The 15,299-nt window shown below is 31.4% G+C and overlaps 2 protein-coding genes and 1 long non-coding RNA gene across 5 annotated transcripts in view; 1 reads left to right on the plus strand and 2 right to left on the minus strand.

The window, feature by feature from the left end:
• The first annotated feature begins 556 nt into the window (after positions 1 to 556).
• On the plus strand, positions 557 to 4,698 carry LOC101505507 (uncharacterized). Of its 2 annotated transcripts, none has more exons than XM_012713540.3 (7): positions 557 to 793; positions 1,297 to 1,398; positions 1,479 to 1,544; positions 1,877 to 1,913; positions 2,020 to 3,724; positions 3,973 to 4,063; positions 4,295 to 4,698. In XM_012713540.3, exons 2-7 carry the CDS (start codon positions 1,319 to 1,321, stop codon positions 4,326 to 4,328), a joined length of 2,013 nt encoding a protein of 670 aa, XP_012568994.1. In that variant the 5' UTR covers positions 557 to 793; positions 1,297 to 1,318; the 3' UTR covers positions 4,329 to 4,698. The 2 variants fall into 2 exon arrangements, with proteins under 2 accessions (XP_012568994.1, XP_004492347.1); XM_004492290.4 differs by having other exon boundaries at positions 558 to 793; positions 4,292 to 4,698.
• A 992-nt stretch (positions 4,699 to 5,690) lies between these two features.
• Positions 5,691 to 11,822, minus strand: LOC101506271 (kinesin-like protein KIN-10B). Of its 2 annotated transcripts, none has more exons than XM_012713541.3 (13): positions 11,498 to 11,822; positions 11,237 to 11,405; positions 9,411 to 9,804; positions 8,847 to 9,052; positions 8,110 to 8,426; positions 7,942 to 8,011; positions 7,649 to 7,730; positions 6,979 to 7,157; positions 6,662 to 6,708; positions 6,538 to 6,559; positions 6,160 to 6,222; positions 6,041 to 6,079; positions 5,691 to 5,961 (listed from the first exon to the last, which is right to left on the minus strand). In XM_012713541.3, the coding sequence occupies exons 1-13, from the start codon at positions 11,692 to 11,694 to the stop codon at positions 5,890 to 5,892; spliced, it is 1,857 nt and encodes a 618-aa protein (XP_012568995.1). In that variant the 5' UTR covers positions 11,695 to 11,822; the 3' UTR covers positions 5,691 to 5,889. The 2 variants fall into 2 exon arrangements, with proteins under 2 accessions (XP_012568995.1, XP_004492350.1); XM_004492293.4 differs by having other exon boundaries at positions 6,979 to 7,163.
• Positions 11,823 to 14,255: 2,433 nt separating this feature from the next.
• The window catches only part of LOC113785875 (uncharacterized), a 1,979-nt gene continuing 935 nt past the window's right edge, over positions 14,256 to 15,299 (minus strand). The window contains exons 4-6 of the long non-coding RNA XR_003472063.2: positions 14,789 to 14,883; positions 14,431 to 14,463; positions 14,256 to 14,343 (exon numbers count right to left, since the gene is read on the minus strand). This is a non-coding gene — a long non-coding RNA (uncharacterized lncRNA). The remainder of the gene's footprint in view (positions 14,344 to 14,430; positions 14,464 to 14,788; positions 14,884 to 15,299) is intronic.

The raw sequence follows: 15,299 nt of genomic DNA on the forward strand, positions 1-15,299 counted from the left end.
TGGAACGACTACTCAATATAGAATCGCTATCGAATATCAAACAGATATCGAATATGGAGTGACTATTGATAGGCCGACCTGTCAGGCCTAATAGATTTTTTTATAAGTCTGAACATAAACTATTTAAATAAATATGCTTTAAAAATAGTCTGAACTAACCTTTTTATTAAATAGGTCAGACCATAGGTCTATGACGGACGACCTATCCTATTCTCATCCAGCTTGCAAATAGTTTTTTAAAGAATCTTGATTATAATGAATAAATTATTAATATTTTTGTAAAAAAAAATATAAATATCACAAGAATTTATTTTTTATAATTCGTTTAGAGCAGCAAATACTAAGAATAAGCGAAAAAAATCAAAAATTAAACTAATTTAAAAAACTAAATCAAATTTAATTATTTTTAAATTTAACTAAAATAAAAAAAATAAAAAATCAAATTTTATTTAAAAATCAATTTTTTTAACCGAACTGATTTAAAAAAAAAAAAGAGTAAACTATAACTATAATTTAATTTTAAATTTTAATTTTAATTTTAACAAAACCTCAAAATTTCAAAAATCCTAAATCTACGTTGTAGAATCTAAAATTGAATGCCTTCGCCCGCCGCCGCATCAAATAGAAAAAGCCATCTTTTCTCACTTCTTCGTCGCCCTCCGTCTTCTCTCTTGGCGCAACAATTCTTCGCCCTCCGTCTTCTCTCTTCGCACAACAATTCATCGCACTTTGTCTTCTCTCTTCGCGAGTCTGCGCCCTCTGTCGCCCTCTGTCTTCCGCCGTTACCTCTTAGGTATTCATCCACCTCCGTTTTCGCCGATTCACCATTTTGGTTCATCTTCATGATTTTGCTTGTCTGATACCTTTTGATTTGCTTGTCTTGATGATTTGGCAAATATCTTAAAACATCTCTGACGGTAACCAAATAAGTTTGTACCTAACAAATCAAAATTTTTGGCGAGTTCACTCTCAGCACTGTTACCTTTTTTTATTAATTTATTAATAATAATAAATTTAATGAATCCATGTTGTTGAATTTACTGTTGAATAAAAAATGAAAGTTGCTTCAAGATGACGTGACACAGTTGATCCTATTTAATAAACTCACAGTTGGAGATGTTCTTATTACCCGTCCTAACTATTGTCACTAATTTAGTAATTTTTATTCTTATAATGACTTTGTAACTGAACATTCCTTTAATTTCTCAAGTAAATATTTTTTTACCTATAGATTTCAGTTTTATAGTTCGGATTTTTTTAATATATATCTTCTCAGGCTCTTCATATTTTGCTTAGGTTGGATCAGATCAGTTAAATTATGAAGTTTTATGGAACAGATTTAGGTTCTATTTTGCAATGCATAAAGCGCAGTGAAAAACAGATCAAACTTAAGAAGAGGTAACCTTCATTTTTCTTTTACTTTGGTGTTAGATATATTAACAAAATTTAATTACATTAGAATTAAACTCGTGGTGCAGGTGGTTACTTGGCTTACCTGCTACAAAACTTGAGAGGAAGAAGTTGAAAGAAATTCTAAATACAGGGTCAGTGCTTCATTTGTTCAATGATTTAGCCTTTTTGGATAAACATACTTATTAAGTAAGCTCTTATTTAATATTTATATATGTTGTTTCTATAACAAAACATAAAATATATTCAATTCTTAAGTTATCATGAAGAGCTAATGGAAATAAGCTGAAAACAGCCTTATGAACATGTCATAAGTTGTTTTTATAAGTTCTCCCAAATAGTCTCACAAGTGCTTATGCCAGTAGATAAATATAGATAAGCAAATCCAAACAGACCTTTAATCACCTCACCATGCTTCACTCTAATGAATTCTTTTCTTTTCTTTGTTTTCTTTTCCCATTAACAGAGATTTGGCAGAGTCTTTACTCAGGAAAGATGATGATGTAAGTTTCCTTTATTGTATTATTATATGCTTACATTTACTTGAATTGCTCTTCGAAGATTTTAAATTTGAATGATAGATTGATAATCTAATAATAATTTCATCAGATATTTTATGAGTCGGTGAGAACTCGTGTTGAACGCGCCTTTGGAGCACACTCCATTGAAACAGAGAATTGTATTCCTCGTGATGATATGGATTTGAATCAAATACCAAACTTAAAAAGGTTGATTGTATCATGCCTCGACAATTTGACCACCAAGGGTCTATACCTTCTTGCTATGATAGTTAGTGGTGGCACAACAAAGTATGAAAGAACTCGTGTTAAGTTGAAAAAGATCATCAAGGGTTCTCTTTCTAGTGTTCTGAATAGCAAAGAACACAATAACCAAAAACTGGAAATTTGTAAACAGATTTTTCAACATCTCAACAATCCTCAGCATTTTCGACATAGGTGTGAGCTTTTGCATGAATCCGGGTCCCAATCTTACCATGCTGCTGTAATAAAGGTGTTGTGTGAACTTGAAAAATTACCATCCGAATCCTTGATTGCAATGCGTAGAAAACTTAAAGATGTTAAAGCACCGGTGCCTCAGTTGCAACCGTTCAAAGACCCATGGTCACGGAGCAGGCTACTCCAAACAGTGAATCGAAGCTGTAGAAAGATGCTTTTACAACTTGATAGAGGAAATGAGTTACAAGAGCCATTAGCCAAAGCCATGTCCGTAGCATATTTATCACTAAAACTGAAAACTGGTTTTTTTAACAAATTTTTAGAAGAATTTTACCAGTTCTCGACTGAAGTGAAGTCCCTGCAGAGTGATATTATAAATGCTATACGGTCCATTGAGGAAGTTGAAGTAGTGCCATTGCAAGTGCTTAAAGATTTACAACTTCTCATTGAACCAAAGGCTACAATATCAAACAAGGGCTTACGGCCAGCTTTTAGAAATCTTTTGACTGAGTTTCTTTTTGAGTGCAGTGATATGGATAGCACTCCAAAGTCTCTATTGCAGATCCTAGATGTTATTAATAAGAGTTCTAATAGCAGCACAAACGATGTAACGTTCCAGAAGAAGTATATTGATGAAGAAGTTGACTGCATACTAAGTGTGAGTGCTCAAACAAATCAAATTATTCAAGATTTGTTGCCAAACAGTGAATTTGACCAGGACTTCACTGATGCATATATGGAGCAATCAGAAGAAAGTGATGACAGTGACAGTGATGAAGATGAGAATAGTAATGGTAGTCAACTTCAGGAGAATAGACATTTTGAAAATGGAGCATTTAGTACAATGTATTCAAATTGTGAGGGAGAAAGTGTTGGGGATTTTACACCATTTGAGTTTCATCCTCCTACCACTATTACCGAGCCACTTACTTCAAGTGAAAGGTTGAATAGTGATGCAACAAATTTGGAATTGAAAAATTGCAACACTCCATATAATAATCAATGCCAAGAAGAAAGCACTGAGCAGTTTAGTGCATCTGTGGGATATAAAAACTATAATTCTTCAGTTGTTTCACCTGACAAGGAACCTGGTGAAAATATTGTCAGGAGACATGATTTTTACAAATCATACACAGAAGTTGACCCAAAAGATGCATCTAACTTTTGTGAGGAGACAGAACCCATGCCCACTAAGTACAACGCATGCAACAACCAATACCTTGCTACCCAAGATGCTTGTGATAAAACAGCTATGCTTGCATATAATCTCATAGGTGATATGTTGAAAGAGTTTGCCGCAACTGAAGGCCTAAACCTAAACATAAGCGATCGTTCATACCTCAATCACGAAGCAAAAGGTACTGAAAATTTCTTCTATTACTACCACTACAACAAATTTATTCACATAATGTTGAATGATCATAATATTGCTACTCTACATATTTTATGAAAGCCTTATGCTTTAGTTTTAATATATTGTGAATAACATTTAACTAGTGTTTTGGTATAAATTTATCAATTAATATAGAGATTTAGTAAGTTGCATCCTGCTGGTGCTAAGATACTTGTGCTGTCGACATTGATTATCTAGTTCTATATCATGCAGAAACAGAAAAACAGTCATTATTTGGGAAACATAGAAGTGGTCCAGCTATTGTTCGAGTAGTTGAAGAGCTTATTCCTTCCTTTCCAGATAGGTATTTGTTACATTCTTCAATAATGCTTTTATTTTTCTGAATAAGCTTTACTCTTTTGCTGTTTTGCATCTTTGTGTAGTATGATTTTTTTGTGACTAAATTGTGTACTACATCTTAGATGCTTAGCAAATATATTAGACGATGTTATTATATGAGCATGTAAGTACACACTAAACTAGCCAAATTTATGTCGGAGTATGAATAACTCTTGTGTTTTGGACACTGTAGTAGCATGGAAAGACTGAAGGTACTGATGGGCTTATGATAATGGAACTTGGGCTTTCGCGTAGGCGTATTCATTAGTACTGGTTAATCCGCTAACTCTGTCACTCAAACTAACTCGACCCGCATATTATTATTAACCCACCCCATTCAAGTATAGGTCCAACCTGTTTAAACTCAAAGGTATTCGGTTTAGATAATGGGTTTGATATTTTGAACATGGAAACTCGACATATTGATGTGAAATATTTTATTTTATTTTTTATTATTGATGTATAGTTATAGTTTAATTTGTTTAATTGGATTTAATGATTTGTTGTTAATTTAGTTGTTTTATATGTTTAGTTGTGTTTGTGCATTGTATTTTAAGTATTGAATGATGTATTGTAATAAAATTTTACGATTTGGTTTCATTAGGCCAAATCTATATTGTTATGAAAGAAGATTAGCAAGAAACACAATAATTCTATACGGCAGCATAATGATTTTCTGATTAATGACCATAACTAATTACACTACTTTTCTGTGAGATTTAAAAAGAATTGAATGCATAAATGTTTGAATAACAGAACTCGGGTAAAACCAAAGCTTTGGAAAAATCACTATCAACAACTACTTTCAAAGCTATTTTTTGTATTCTTTTTCTTTGTAAAATATAAGCTAGCACTTATTTTTGTGACATTTTTCTAAAAAGTGTTTGGCCTAACTTTTGTTTCAATGGAGATAAAAAAAACTTAAATAAAGCACGGCAAAACATATTTAAGTTGAAGTATTGAAATTTAATTTCAATAATTTAGATTAGAAAAATGAGTTTTTTTTTTTTTTTTGTGATCTATGAATCCAACCCAACACAATTTGTTTGTGACCATGTTAGTTTGGTTTGAATTTGATGTAAAAATTGTAGGTTGAGAATAAAATGGAACTATTCAAGTATTGGATTTGGTTAAAATGGAACCAAACCAACCAATGTACAAAGGTTCAACTAGAGAAGATTATTTTGTGGTTTTAGCATTTTCTTTTTTATCTAGTTCACCAAATTGTGAGTTTTTGCATATTTCTTTGGATGGATAACACTAAATAAGTAGATATGAAACTGCACCAAAATTTTGCCCATAAATAGAGTGTGCAAATGGTAAACAAGAAGCGGTTAATTATTGTTGAGTGTGTTCTTCATGATTTATAGAACAAATGTAACATTTAATATCAGTAGAATGTAATTTATCACTCTAGAGGACTCATGTTTCATTTCAATCTTGTTGAAAGTTAAGAGATGTAGCATTTCTCATATAACTTCAATGGAATATGAAAAAAAGATACAACTTCAATAGAATAAAGTCATATAGACAAGTAAGTGCCGTAGAAAAAATTAACACCATTTTGATTTTTTTGAAAAATTGACACCATATTGAAAGAATCACACGTTTTTTGTATTAATGCGGGGAAAATACTGTGCCTTGTTACAATAATAATAACACACAACAAGCTGAAATATGTTGCTACAGGCAACAATACTACAAATAAAATAAAGTAAAAATAATAAGAAACTAATACACTTGGATCTTTGTTAAAAGACCAAGAAAGTTATTAATATTTAAGAATGGAAGTTAATTGACTATTGAATCTTCTGCTTTATCTTCAAATAGTTTCTTTGCAGCTTTAGTGAACAAGTTATGTGCCTGCCAAAAAGTAATTACTAAGTTATAATTTTGTTCACATTTTTAAAACTAAACTTTCAATTAGTACTACTTATTATACCTGCTTCAAAGAGAGACCAATCTTCTCCAAGTCACTTAACTGCAAAACGCCAAAATCATTTAAAGCATCATGATGAACTCGTTGTATTTGTCTTACAATTTACAAATTACAGTACTAACCGATTTTATTGGACTTTCTTCTCTGAGGTCTATTATGTATTCTGCCATTTTCTCTCCTATACCCTGAAGGAATAAAATGATTGAATCCCAAAAAATTATAAAATGAAGAAAAAATATGATATGTTCTAATTTGAGAAAGTGTGTTATGCTTTCATTTTTTAACTGTTTATTATAAATTGTATTGTTGTTTTCACTTTACTTTCTATTTTCAAATATCTCTATTTTCAAATATCTGTTGTATAAGAGATATCTGAAAATAAGAAGTTGTTTTGTAATTAAAAGTGAAAACAAAAGATAAAAATAGAAAATATGTTCTCGAATCAAAACAAAACCTAAAGAATGGTTACTATATGATAAAGAGACTATTCATGAATGTACCTTTAACTCTAGTAGTTCCTCTCTGCATTTAAGAATTAAACACTGTTAAGGCACCTTAAAATAATCTTCACTAATTATGCTTTAGAAATTAGGCAAAAATACAAAGGGAGAGTGTTTGCTTTACCTGCTTGCATTATTTAACAATTGAATGTATTCTTGAACTAGACATTTCTGCATATTAAAAATATTGATTGTGTGAGAAAGAAGATTTATAAAGTCCATTTTGTTAGTGGAATTCAAACAACTAATATGTTTATTAAAACAAAAATAAGGTTTAAATATTTGTTTACGATCAAATTGATCTCTGTAATATGAAAATCATTTGTTTTAGTGTCCCTCCAATATGAGGTACATAAGAACTAAAATGAATATTACACATATTATAGAGGCCAATTTCAATATAAACAAATTTAAACCTAAAAATAAAACAACTAGATATACCTTCAATGTGGAACTTCTTGTACTGAATTTGTCAAGTGGAGTGCCATTTTTCTCAAACCCTTTATTAGTGGAGCAGGTTGCAGAAAAAGGTGTTGGTGTTAAAGACAAAGCTTCAAGGGGCTTTTTGTTACCATTGATGTTGATGGGGGAGAGGGCTTTTCTTAATGGACTTTGTAGTACTGCATCTTTAGATAGCACAGTTACATTAGCTTCTATTAAGCTATATAGCACCGACATTTCCTATCATATCAAAGGTGCAACACGACACATGTAGTTACATTAGCTTCTATCGAGCTATGTGGCACCAATGAATCAGTGTCATGTCAGTGTTTCATAGCTACTGAGTAATAATCAATGTGACATATCAAATATCTAAAACTTCCCTATTATATCGGAATCTAAATTGCTTGTGATCGCAATACCACACATTCATCACAATCAGTAAATCAAAGCTATTGGATGAAGATCAAACAATTCATATTTTAAGCTCATTACATCTGAATTTAAAAGCAACTTGAAATATGAGTTGTTTGATCTTTATCCAACTGTTCCAGTTGACTGGCTAAGGTAAATGTGATGTGATATTTCAACTGCTAGGAATCCATTTGCATTATAATATCGAATAAATGTAAAGTTTAGGAATCAGTAATCACATGAAGTAGTGACATACCAGATAGATTTTTATCTGATTCCGATGCAGCCTCATGCTCAGTCTCTCTCTCATCATTGTGCTTAACACCAGAATGCAGGTTCTGTATAGCATTACATATTAAATATTATTATATTTAAGATTTAAGAAAAATACAAATATTTACAATGCATGGTGAAAAATATAATATTCATAAAGACAAGAACAGTTCCTTGTACTTTTGATACTGCATGTCTTTTTCAATATTAGTGGCATAGTACTTGTTATTAGTGAACTTGTTAGTACATGTACTTCAATGGTTAACATTCACTTACCTCATCATCCTTGCAAGAGTCAAAAGCAACTTCACCATCTAGTAAATTTCTAAAATCAACAGCAAGGGCCCTACTTACACAAAATAAGACAAATATCAGTAACAGAAAGTCAATGAAAAAAATCATATACTCCATAATTTTATATGCAAGAATAGGACGTCTAGTTACCTTTCCATAGTGTGTTGAGCATCTTGGTTGATGAAAGTTGTTCCCCCTTTCACTGAATTGTTGAAATTAACCGATCTTTTTGCAAAGGGAATGATGGAACTAGGAGTTTTTTTCACAAGTGGAGAATTAAATACTCCAAGTCTTTGTGAGCTCTTTGTCTTGCCTTTTGATTCTAGCCATGCTCTCAATTTTGCTTCCATGTCAACTTTAACTTTTGGAGTCTCTTGTTTATGAGCTGAAGGTACAAAATTAGAGATGTGCCGTGATCTAGCAGCCAAACTAACAGTATGAACAGATTCCTGGTATTCTCCTGGATTCTGAAATCAAACAAAAAGGGCTGCAATTAAACACTTGTTGAGAGTCTCATATCAGCTAGAGCTATGACAAGGATAATGCTCATACGCCTTGAACATCCCCGCTTTGTAAGTTGGTTTTACGAAATTGAAGTAGGCCCTAATTCCAAATTCTAAGATATGGAATCATAGTATATCAAGATCAGTTATTGGATCTAGATATTTGCTATTCCACCTACATTTGTCCACTTCTAAGTCTAATGCGGGTGGAATAGCAAAAATCTCAACACTAATCATAATTAATTAATAGGTGAAGTAAACTAAGATGCAATTTTCTTGCTCACTCCAATGGTTAAACACTAATCATTCTTGTTATTATGTATTTCCGATCAAGTGGACCAACATTAAATGTGAAGAAAAGAACTATAAAATCTCTAGTTATACCAGGCAAGCAACCATAAGTGCGCGACTAGTTCCTCCTAGAGAGTCCTGCAATATTCGGGTCAATTTGCTTTCTCTATAGGGCACTCTTGGTTTGTGGTTGTTCAATGCATATATCACATTTGACAGTGCAAACAAGGACTGGTTTATCTTGGCACTCTCTTGAAGACGAATCCCTTCACTGCAGCTCCTTCTGTTGTCTTCATTACCTGCATCAACTTTCAACACATTAGTATAAATAACCATAAGTGCTCGCAATACATCAAGGTCTGTTTGGGTTGACTTATTTGCATAAGGTCTTGTACAACTTATTTGGACGAGCTTAATGAAACAACTTATGATATGTCCATAAGCTATATATAGCTTGTTTTCAAATTCTTCGGAATAGCTTATGAAAATAACTTATAGCTTATATGAAAAAAAATTAACTTAATTTTAATATTTTGTTATAGAAATAGCTTATACATCAGCATTTATATGATAAGTGCTTGTGTAATAAGCGTTTGATTAACTTATTTATCCAAACAGACCGCAAATCCATGACCCCAATTGAGTTTGGAAGGTTACCTGCCAAGTCTATGAGATTCAACTTTCCACATACATGACTTCCAGTTCCATCAGAAGGATTGGATACTACAGATATTACAAGCACTCCATGACTCCTACTCGATACATCGTTGAGGCTTGTGTGTGCAACTTTGCGCCTCTGAACACCACTAGAAAAAACCTCTTGAAATTCAGACATTGTGTTTATAGGAACCTTAGATAGTCCCTTGAGGTGAATTTGACCGTCTTTGTCATCCAAAATTGAAATCTCCTTTGCTTTTACCTCTAAGAGATCATAACATCGGTCCATGTAGACCTCATAGTATGAAATATGTGCTGTGCTGCCTGTAGTTTGACAAATGGACAGGATCATCGACATTGCCAGTGGCATTAAGCCAGGTTGTTCCTCAGTTCCCTGCAACACCAAGCATTGGTTACTTAAACTACACAACACAAAAAAGGTAAGAAACTTACTAAAACAATTAAACTGGTACACAAAAATTATCAACCAAGCCAAAGCAATAGCACTATGTGAATGGCCAACCAAATATACAATGTCTTCCGCATTTAAATTCCGAAACAGCAATAGAATTAGGACACCATCACTTTCAGCTGCTATGTACAGAATTCAGCGCTCCATTGTTTTCTCAAACATGGTCTAGTGTATTCCCAAGCACTCCAATGGCGCTATACACCATTGATCAAAAACACAATTAAACCCCTTGATTTTGGCCTTTAACCGGCTCCAAACCTATAACTTTATGTTCTCCACCACATGAAAAATATTGTCGAAACAATTTTGCATTTCTTAACTTCCAACCAAACCTCCCAAACAGTTGCAAACCAGAGAAATGAAAACCTTTATTCATTCAACCTCCAAGAATTCAAAATGGTGGAATGGCATGGCTAAATTTTGGACAACCAACATAGACAGTTTGTGAAGGAATGTCCACCATGGCAGCACGGTGCCATAGGCCACTGGTGTGTTTAAATGGCAGATTTTTGTCCTTTCACTAATTTTTCTGCGAACGACAACTAATCCTCATTTTTGCTAGTATGAGTCAAGCTTTACTATCTCCTTCGTCCCTACATATAAGACTTTCTTGAGAAATTTCTTTGTCCCTTCTTATAACATCCTCTTTTAATTTTCAACTACATTAATTACTCTTTTTACTAATCTACCCCTAATTAATTTACATATTTTTCTGCAATTAACAATAAATACCACAATGAAAGCATTGATTAATTCTCTCTCTTGAAGGGTAAATTTGTAAAAACAATATCAATCGTTGACAAATGTAATACTATCATCAACTTTCTTAATTCTCGAGATTTGATCAATGGCTCCTACCAGAGGTAGTATTACACTAGATGAGATTCAATTTATGAATGGTGACATAGTTCCCTATCCTACAACATATATTAAGTGCAAAAATGAGTCGTTTACCTCTAAATCCCTCTTAAAAAGGTAGAGTATTCAAAGATAACAATAATCTATGTCATTGTTAAACATGAAAAAGTGTATTATTCCTCACCACCCTCTAAACTCACATTCACAACCAGATACTACAAATTTGATCAATCTAATTGTGGATTCACATTGCTGAACCCTCACATAACCACATACTCCCTCCGGAATGAAATATAAACAAAAATGATAACTGAAAACTTGATGTATCTATTTCATTCTAGAGGGAGTAATTCAACTTTTCGGTAAACATTATTGTATATATTTCATTCTAGAGTAATTGTTTCTTGCTAGGAGCTAACTCAGAAAAATATTATCAGGAACATATAAAAAGATTAACATTTTACAAAAGAATAGCATAGAGATCACAGTTTCTGACCTGCATAGTGTATGTCTTGCCACTACCAGTAGCCCCATAAGCAAAAACTGTAGCATTGCAGCCACTGAAGATAACAGGTATCATAGGGTTTACTTCTCTGTAAAATATCTTACTCACATTGTTGTCTTCTTTATCAAAGAAAGAGTCCAATTGATAACACTCGTTACGACTAAGATAACAAAAAAAACCATCATCAAAACCAATTTCAAAGACTCTACTAATCATTCAAAATAATAATAAAAAAGTGAAATTTTTTTAAACCTGGTTTGTGGGTCTTTGAGATAAACCGCTACTTCTTGATGTTGAGATTCAAAATCTTGATCCAAAAGTGAAATACAAGAAACTGGGTCGCCATTATCGTGACCAAGAAAGGGTCTTACCCTAACTATGACTCTTACTTTTGAAACTGAAATGGAATTGTTAAAGAGTTTGTTTTCGGTTTTTGGAGAAGCAGCCATTGATAGAAGAAAGTTTGGATTTGTAAGACAGGTTGACGAGAATTGTATAAGATTTGTGAAATTGAGATTGAATAGAGGTTTTTGAAAGCACGTGACCGTTGGTTTTGCTTTGGATTGAGAGGCACTTTTGGTTTGAATTTGGGTACGTGAGCTATATGCTATCGACATGGCACCTTAAAGGGACCCACAAATTTATGAAAAGTGAAAATATTCTATTGGTCAACTATTTTTAACGTTTTATTTTATTTTTTATTTTTTTGGTAATCCTGTCTTAATATAGAATGAAATTTTGTCTTTAAAATACTAATACAAATCAAATACATCAAAGATAATATAAATAAATCATTTTCAATATAAAGGTTACCTCTTTTATTTTCTTAAATAATGTGTTAAAAGTTCTAGTCACTGCTTTTTATTTTACGTATAAAATATTCTCCAAATAAAATGGCATAATATAGTATGATACCACATTTGTTTAATTAGACATTTGTATTTTGGCAAGAAATGTAGAAATAAAAGTTAAAACCCATTAGAACATACACCACAACAATTATGGGATTTGTGAAGGCTGATTGTGGGTCGTATATAATTAAAACATTTATTTATATATGACATATTAATTATTAATTGAAGTAAAAAACTACACTGTTGAATCATTGAAATTAGAATATTAAAGTCATAGTTTTTCTAATTAGTTAAGATTGATCCGTTGAATCATTGAAATTAGAAATTTGTAACTCATAAGTAGTCTAATTAGGTTAAAATGAAGAGTTGAATTTTTAAAATTAGAACTTCTAAATCATGTTTAGTCTAAATAAATAAGATTGAATCGTTGGATCATCGAAATTTAAATTTCTATGTTATAATCAATCTAATTAGTTAAGATTTAACTATTGGGTTAAGAAAATTTAAAATCTTAAGTCATAGTCAATCTAATTAGTGAAACTTGACTCGTAGGATCATCGAATTTAAACTAAATATAATTTAAAAATTCTATTTTCGATGAAATGTCAATTCAACCTTCAATAATTTGAGAGGAGAATTGTAACACCCCAACTTTTATAATAAACTATTTTATTAATTAAATATTATTTTAGATAATTAATCTGATGTTAAAATTATTTTAGATATACGTTGATTAGTTTTATGATTCATTTTTTTTATATGTGTGTTTTCTATAACGTATTAATCTGTACATATTTGACTATATGAGTGATATAAATAATAAATATTTTATTTTATTATTTTATTATTTTATATATTTTTCTAAAATTGATAGTATTTTAGTGTAAATATTTTAAAGAATAACATGTTAGACAATTTTACGTGTATATGTGAGTTGGTAATTAATGTGATATTTTCTTATATGTTTAACTAATGTTAAGTGTGCACATATTTATATTTTATATACGTGTTATGACATTGTAATTTTATATATACTACAAAAAAATTGACTTAACGTGACACACAAAATGTGTCACTAAAAGTTTAAAATTGTAGGTAAAAATCAATAATACTTTGAGTGACACTCAAATCCAGTGTCAACTTTAAGGGGTGCCCTGCTACACTTTTAGGACTGTCACTACATGTTCTGAGGATTGTCACTACATGTTTTTTATTTCTATCTACAACAATGATTGTCACTAAAACCTAGATAAATATAAATAAAGAATTAGTCTATTCCTACAGTATTATCTGTCACTAAAACTTAGAAAAATATAAATAAAAAATTAACCTATTCCTATAGTATGTGTGTCACTAAACCTTATTATTATTTATTTTATTTTATCTCCTTACTAATTGTAATTTTACACTGATATAAGTCAAAACTTATCACATTACCAGATATACTCTCAAGTTGAAAAGCAAATAATGCATACAAATGTGTATAACTATAAAATTAAGAAAATAATAACAAGTATTTTTAGAGCACTTGTTAAATAATAATAAAAAGAAATATAAATAAAAATTGTGCCTTCAATACCTTGAAAATAAAAAAAGTAGTATTTTTTTACCAAAAAAAAAAACTATTTTCTTTTTTTATTCCTTAACAAATATCAGTACCATGACATAAAGTTATTGGTGGGTATAAGAAAATAAAAACTGCATCAAGTAAACCTATAATTGAATTCAAAATGATAAGCATGCTTCACTTTTAGATGCCCAAACTGAATTAGTTTTAGTCAGAACCAAATGATACATTTCAAGCAATATCTTAAGCTGGCATTAAAGACCTCTAAAATTAATACCTGCCATGGCTTGCCAAACTCATCCAAAGCTTCCCTGAGCTCATTTTTAGCCTTCTCCCACATTACAAGATCTTTAAAGATTTTCTCTGGCCTCTACTCAAGTATTTAACACAAGCAAGGATAAATAAATAACTGAGCCATTAAATAGATTATAGCTATTGCTATTGGCAATATGTATGTCTGTATCATATACCAAAAGAGAAGAAAATAACAAGAGCAGAAGCTACCAAGCTTAGACAATGGTCAATATTCCCTAAACTATTCAATACTTCCAAGTGATGGACATTGAGAACAATAAAGAGTAAAAGCATATTGTTGAAAGTTTCACTTCATATGTGAAACCAAATATTTGATAGACATAATTCATGAAGTTCAAGGCTTTTATGACTTCATCTTTTATCTATAAAATGAAGTGAAACAATAATTTCAGCTTCAGCTCAGAAGATATTTTAAAGATTTATATCACATAAATTTACGTTTAACACACCTGGGACTTCCTACAGAAAATATGTGCATCGTCCTGTCAAACACACAAAATAAAGGTCATAAATAATATAGAACTTCTAATATTATAGAAAATAGAAATTAAGGAAGGCGATAATCAAGTCACTAGCTTGCAATGCTCCTCGTGGTGTAATTGTACCACACCTTTAGAAAAATTGATAATTAATCCATGTCATTTTACTTTTGTATAAGTGAACATTCATCGAGGAACTCCATAATTTACAATAGAAGCCAAAATGGCAATGTAACCAAGATCAAACAAAGAAAACAGATCCCATTCCACAGTCCCACCAAAACTTATATTGTGTTGTTCATATATATAGCACAAGAGAAAGGTTTACCTGTTGAAATCTCCTAGTATGTGTTAATCCATGCAGGGAAGCAATGGCCTCATTCCGATGCAAAACGCCAAAATCAGCGAAGCGAAGAGGAAGTTCTGTAAAGCAATAAAAATATTATGAGATAACATTTCGGGTGAAAATATCCATTGATATATCTTCAGATTATACACTCACTCACAAAATGGAAACTAAAGTATCTCTACCTCTCATATGTTAGGAACCCCATAATTGAATTGAAAAGAATGAACAATTATATTGAAAGATTGAGAAAGGATAAAAGAGAATAGGAGAGAAATCTCTCCTCTGAGAGTTTTCTCTTAACAATAGAGTCAATACTCTATTCACAAATGATTACAATATTCAATGATACCCCTCTCTATCATTGTATTCTCCTATAAATACAAATACTTCCCAGACTAAACAAACAACTAACTAACGAACTACCTTCCTAACTAATTCTCCCTATTCAACTTGGGATATAGATGATCGAGTTCTATATGCCAAAATGAAA

The sequence above is a fragment of the Cicer arietinum genome, chromosome 3, assembly GCF_000331145.2.
Source record: "Cicer arietinum cultivar CDC Frontier isolate Library 1 chromosome 3, Cicar.CDCFrontier_v2.0, whole genome shotgun sequence".
In the NCBI taxonomy this organism is placed as follows: domain Eukaryota; kingdom Viridiplantae; phylum Streptophyta; class Magnoliopsida; order Fabales; family Fabaceae; genus Cicer; species Cicer arietinum.

Coding starts and splice junctions, on each gene's coding strand:
- LOC101505507 (XM_004492290.4), top strand. CDS start 1,319: ATGAAGTTTTATGGAACAGATTTAGGTTCTATTTTGCAATGCATAAAG. Junction 1,399..1,478: donor CAGATCAAACTTAAGAAGAG/GTAACCTTCATT, acceptor CTCGTGGTGCAG/GTGGTTACTTGGCTTACCTG. Junction 1,914..2,019: donor TACTCAGGAAAGATGATGAT/GTAAGTTTCCTT, acceptor TAATTTCATCAG/ATATTTTATGAGTCGGTGAG.
- LOC101506271 (XM_004492293.4), bottom strand. CDS start 11,694: ATGGCTGCTTCTCCAAAAACCGAAAACAAACTCTTTAACAATTCCATT. Junction 8,012..8,109: donor GCTCAACACACTATGGAAAG/GTAACTAGACGT, acceptor TTGTGTAAGTAG/GGCCCTTGCTGTTGATTTTA. Junction 7,164..7,648: donor ATCAGATAAAAATCTATCTG/GTATGTCACTAC, acceptor TGCTATCTAAAG/ATGCAGTACTACAAAGTCCA.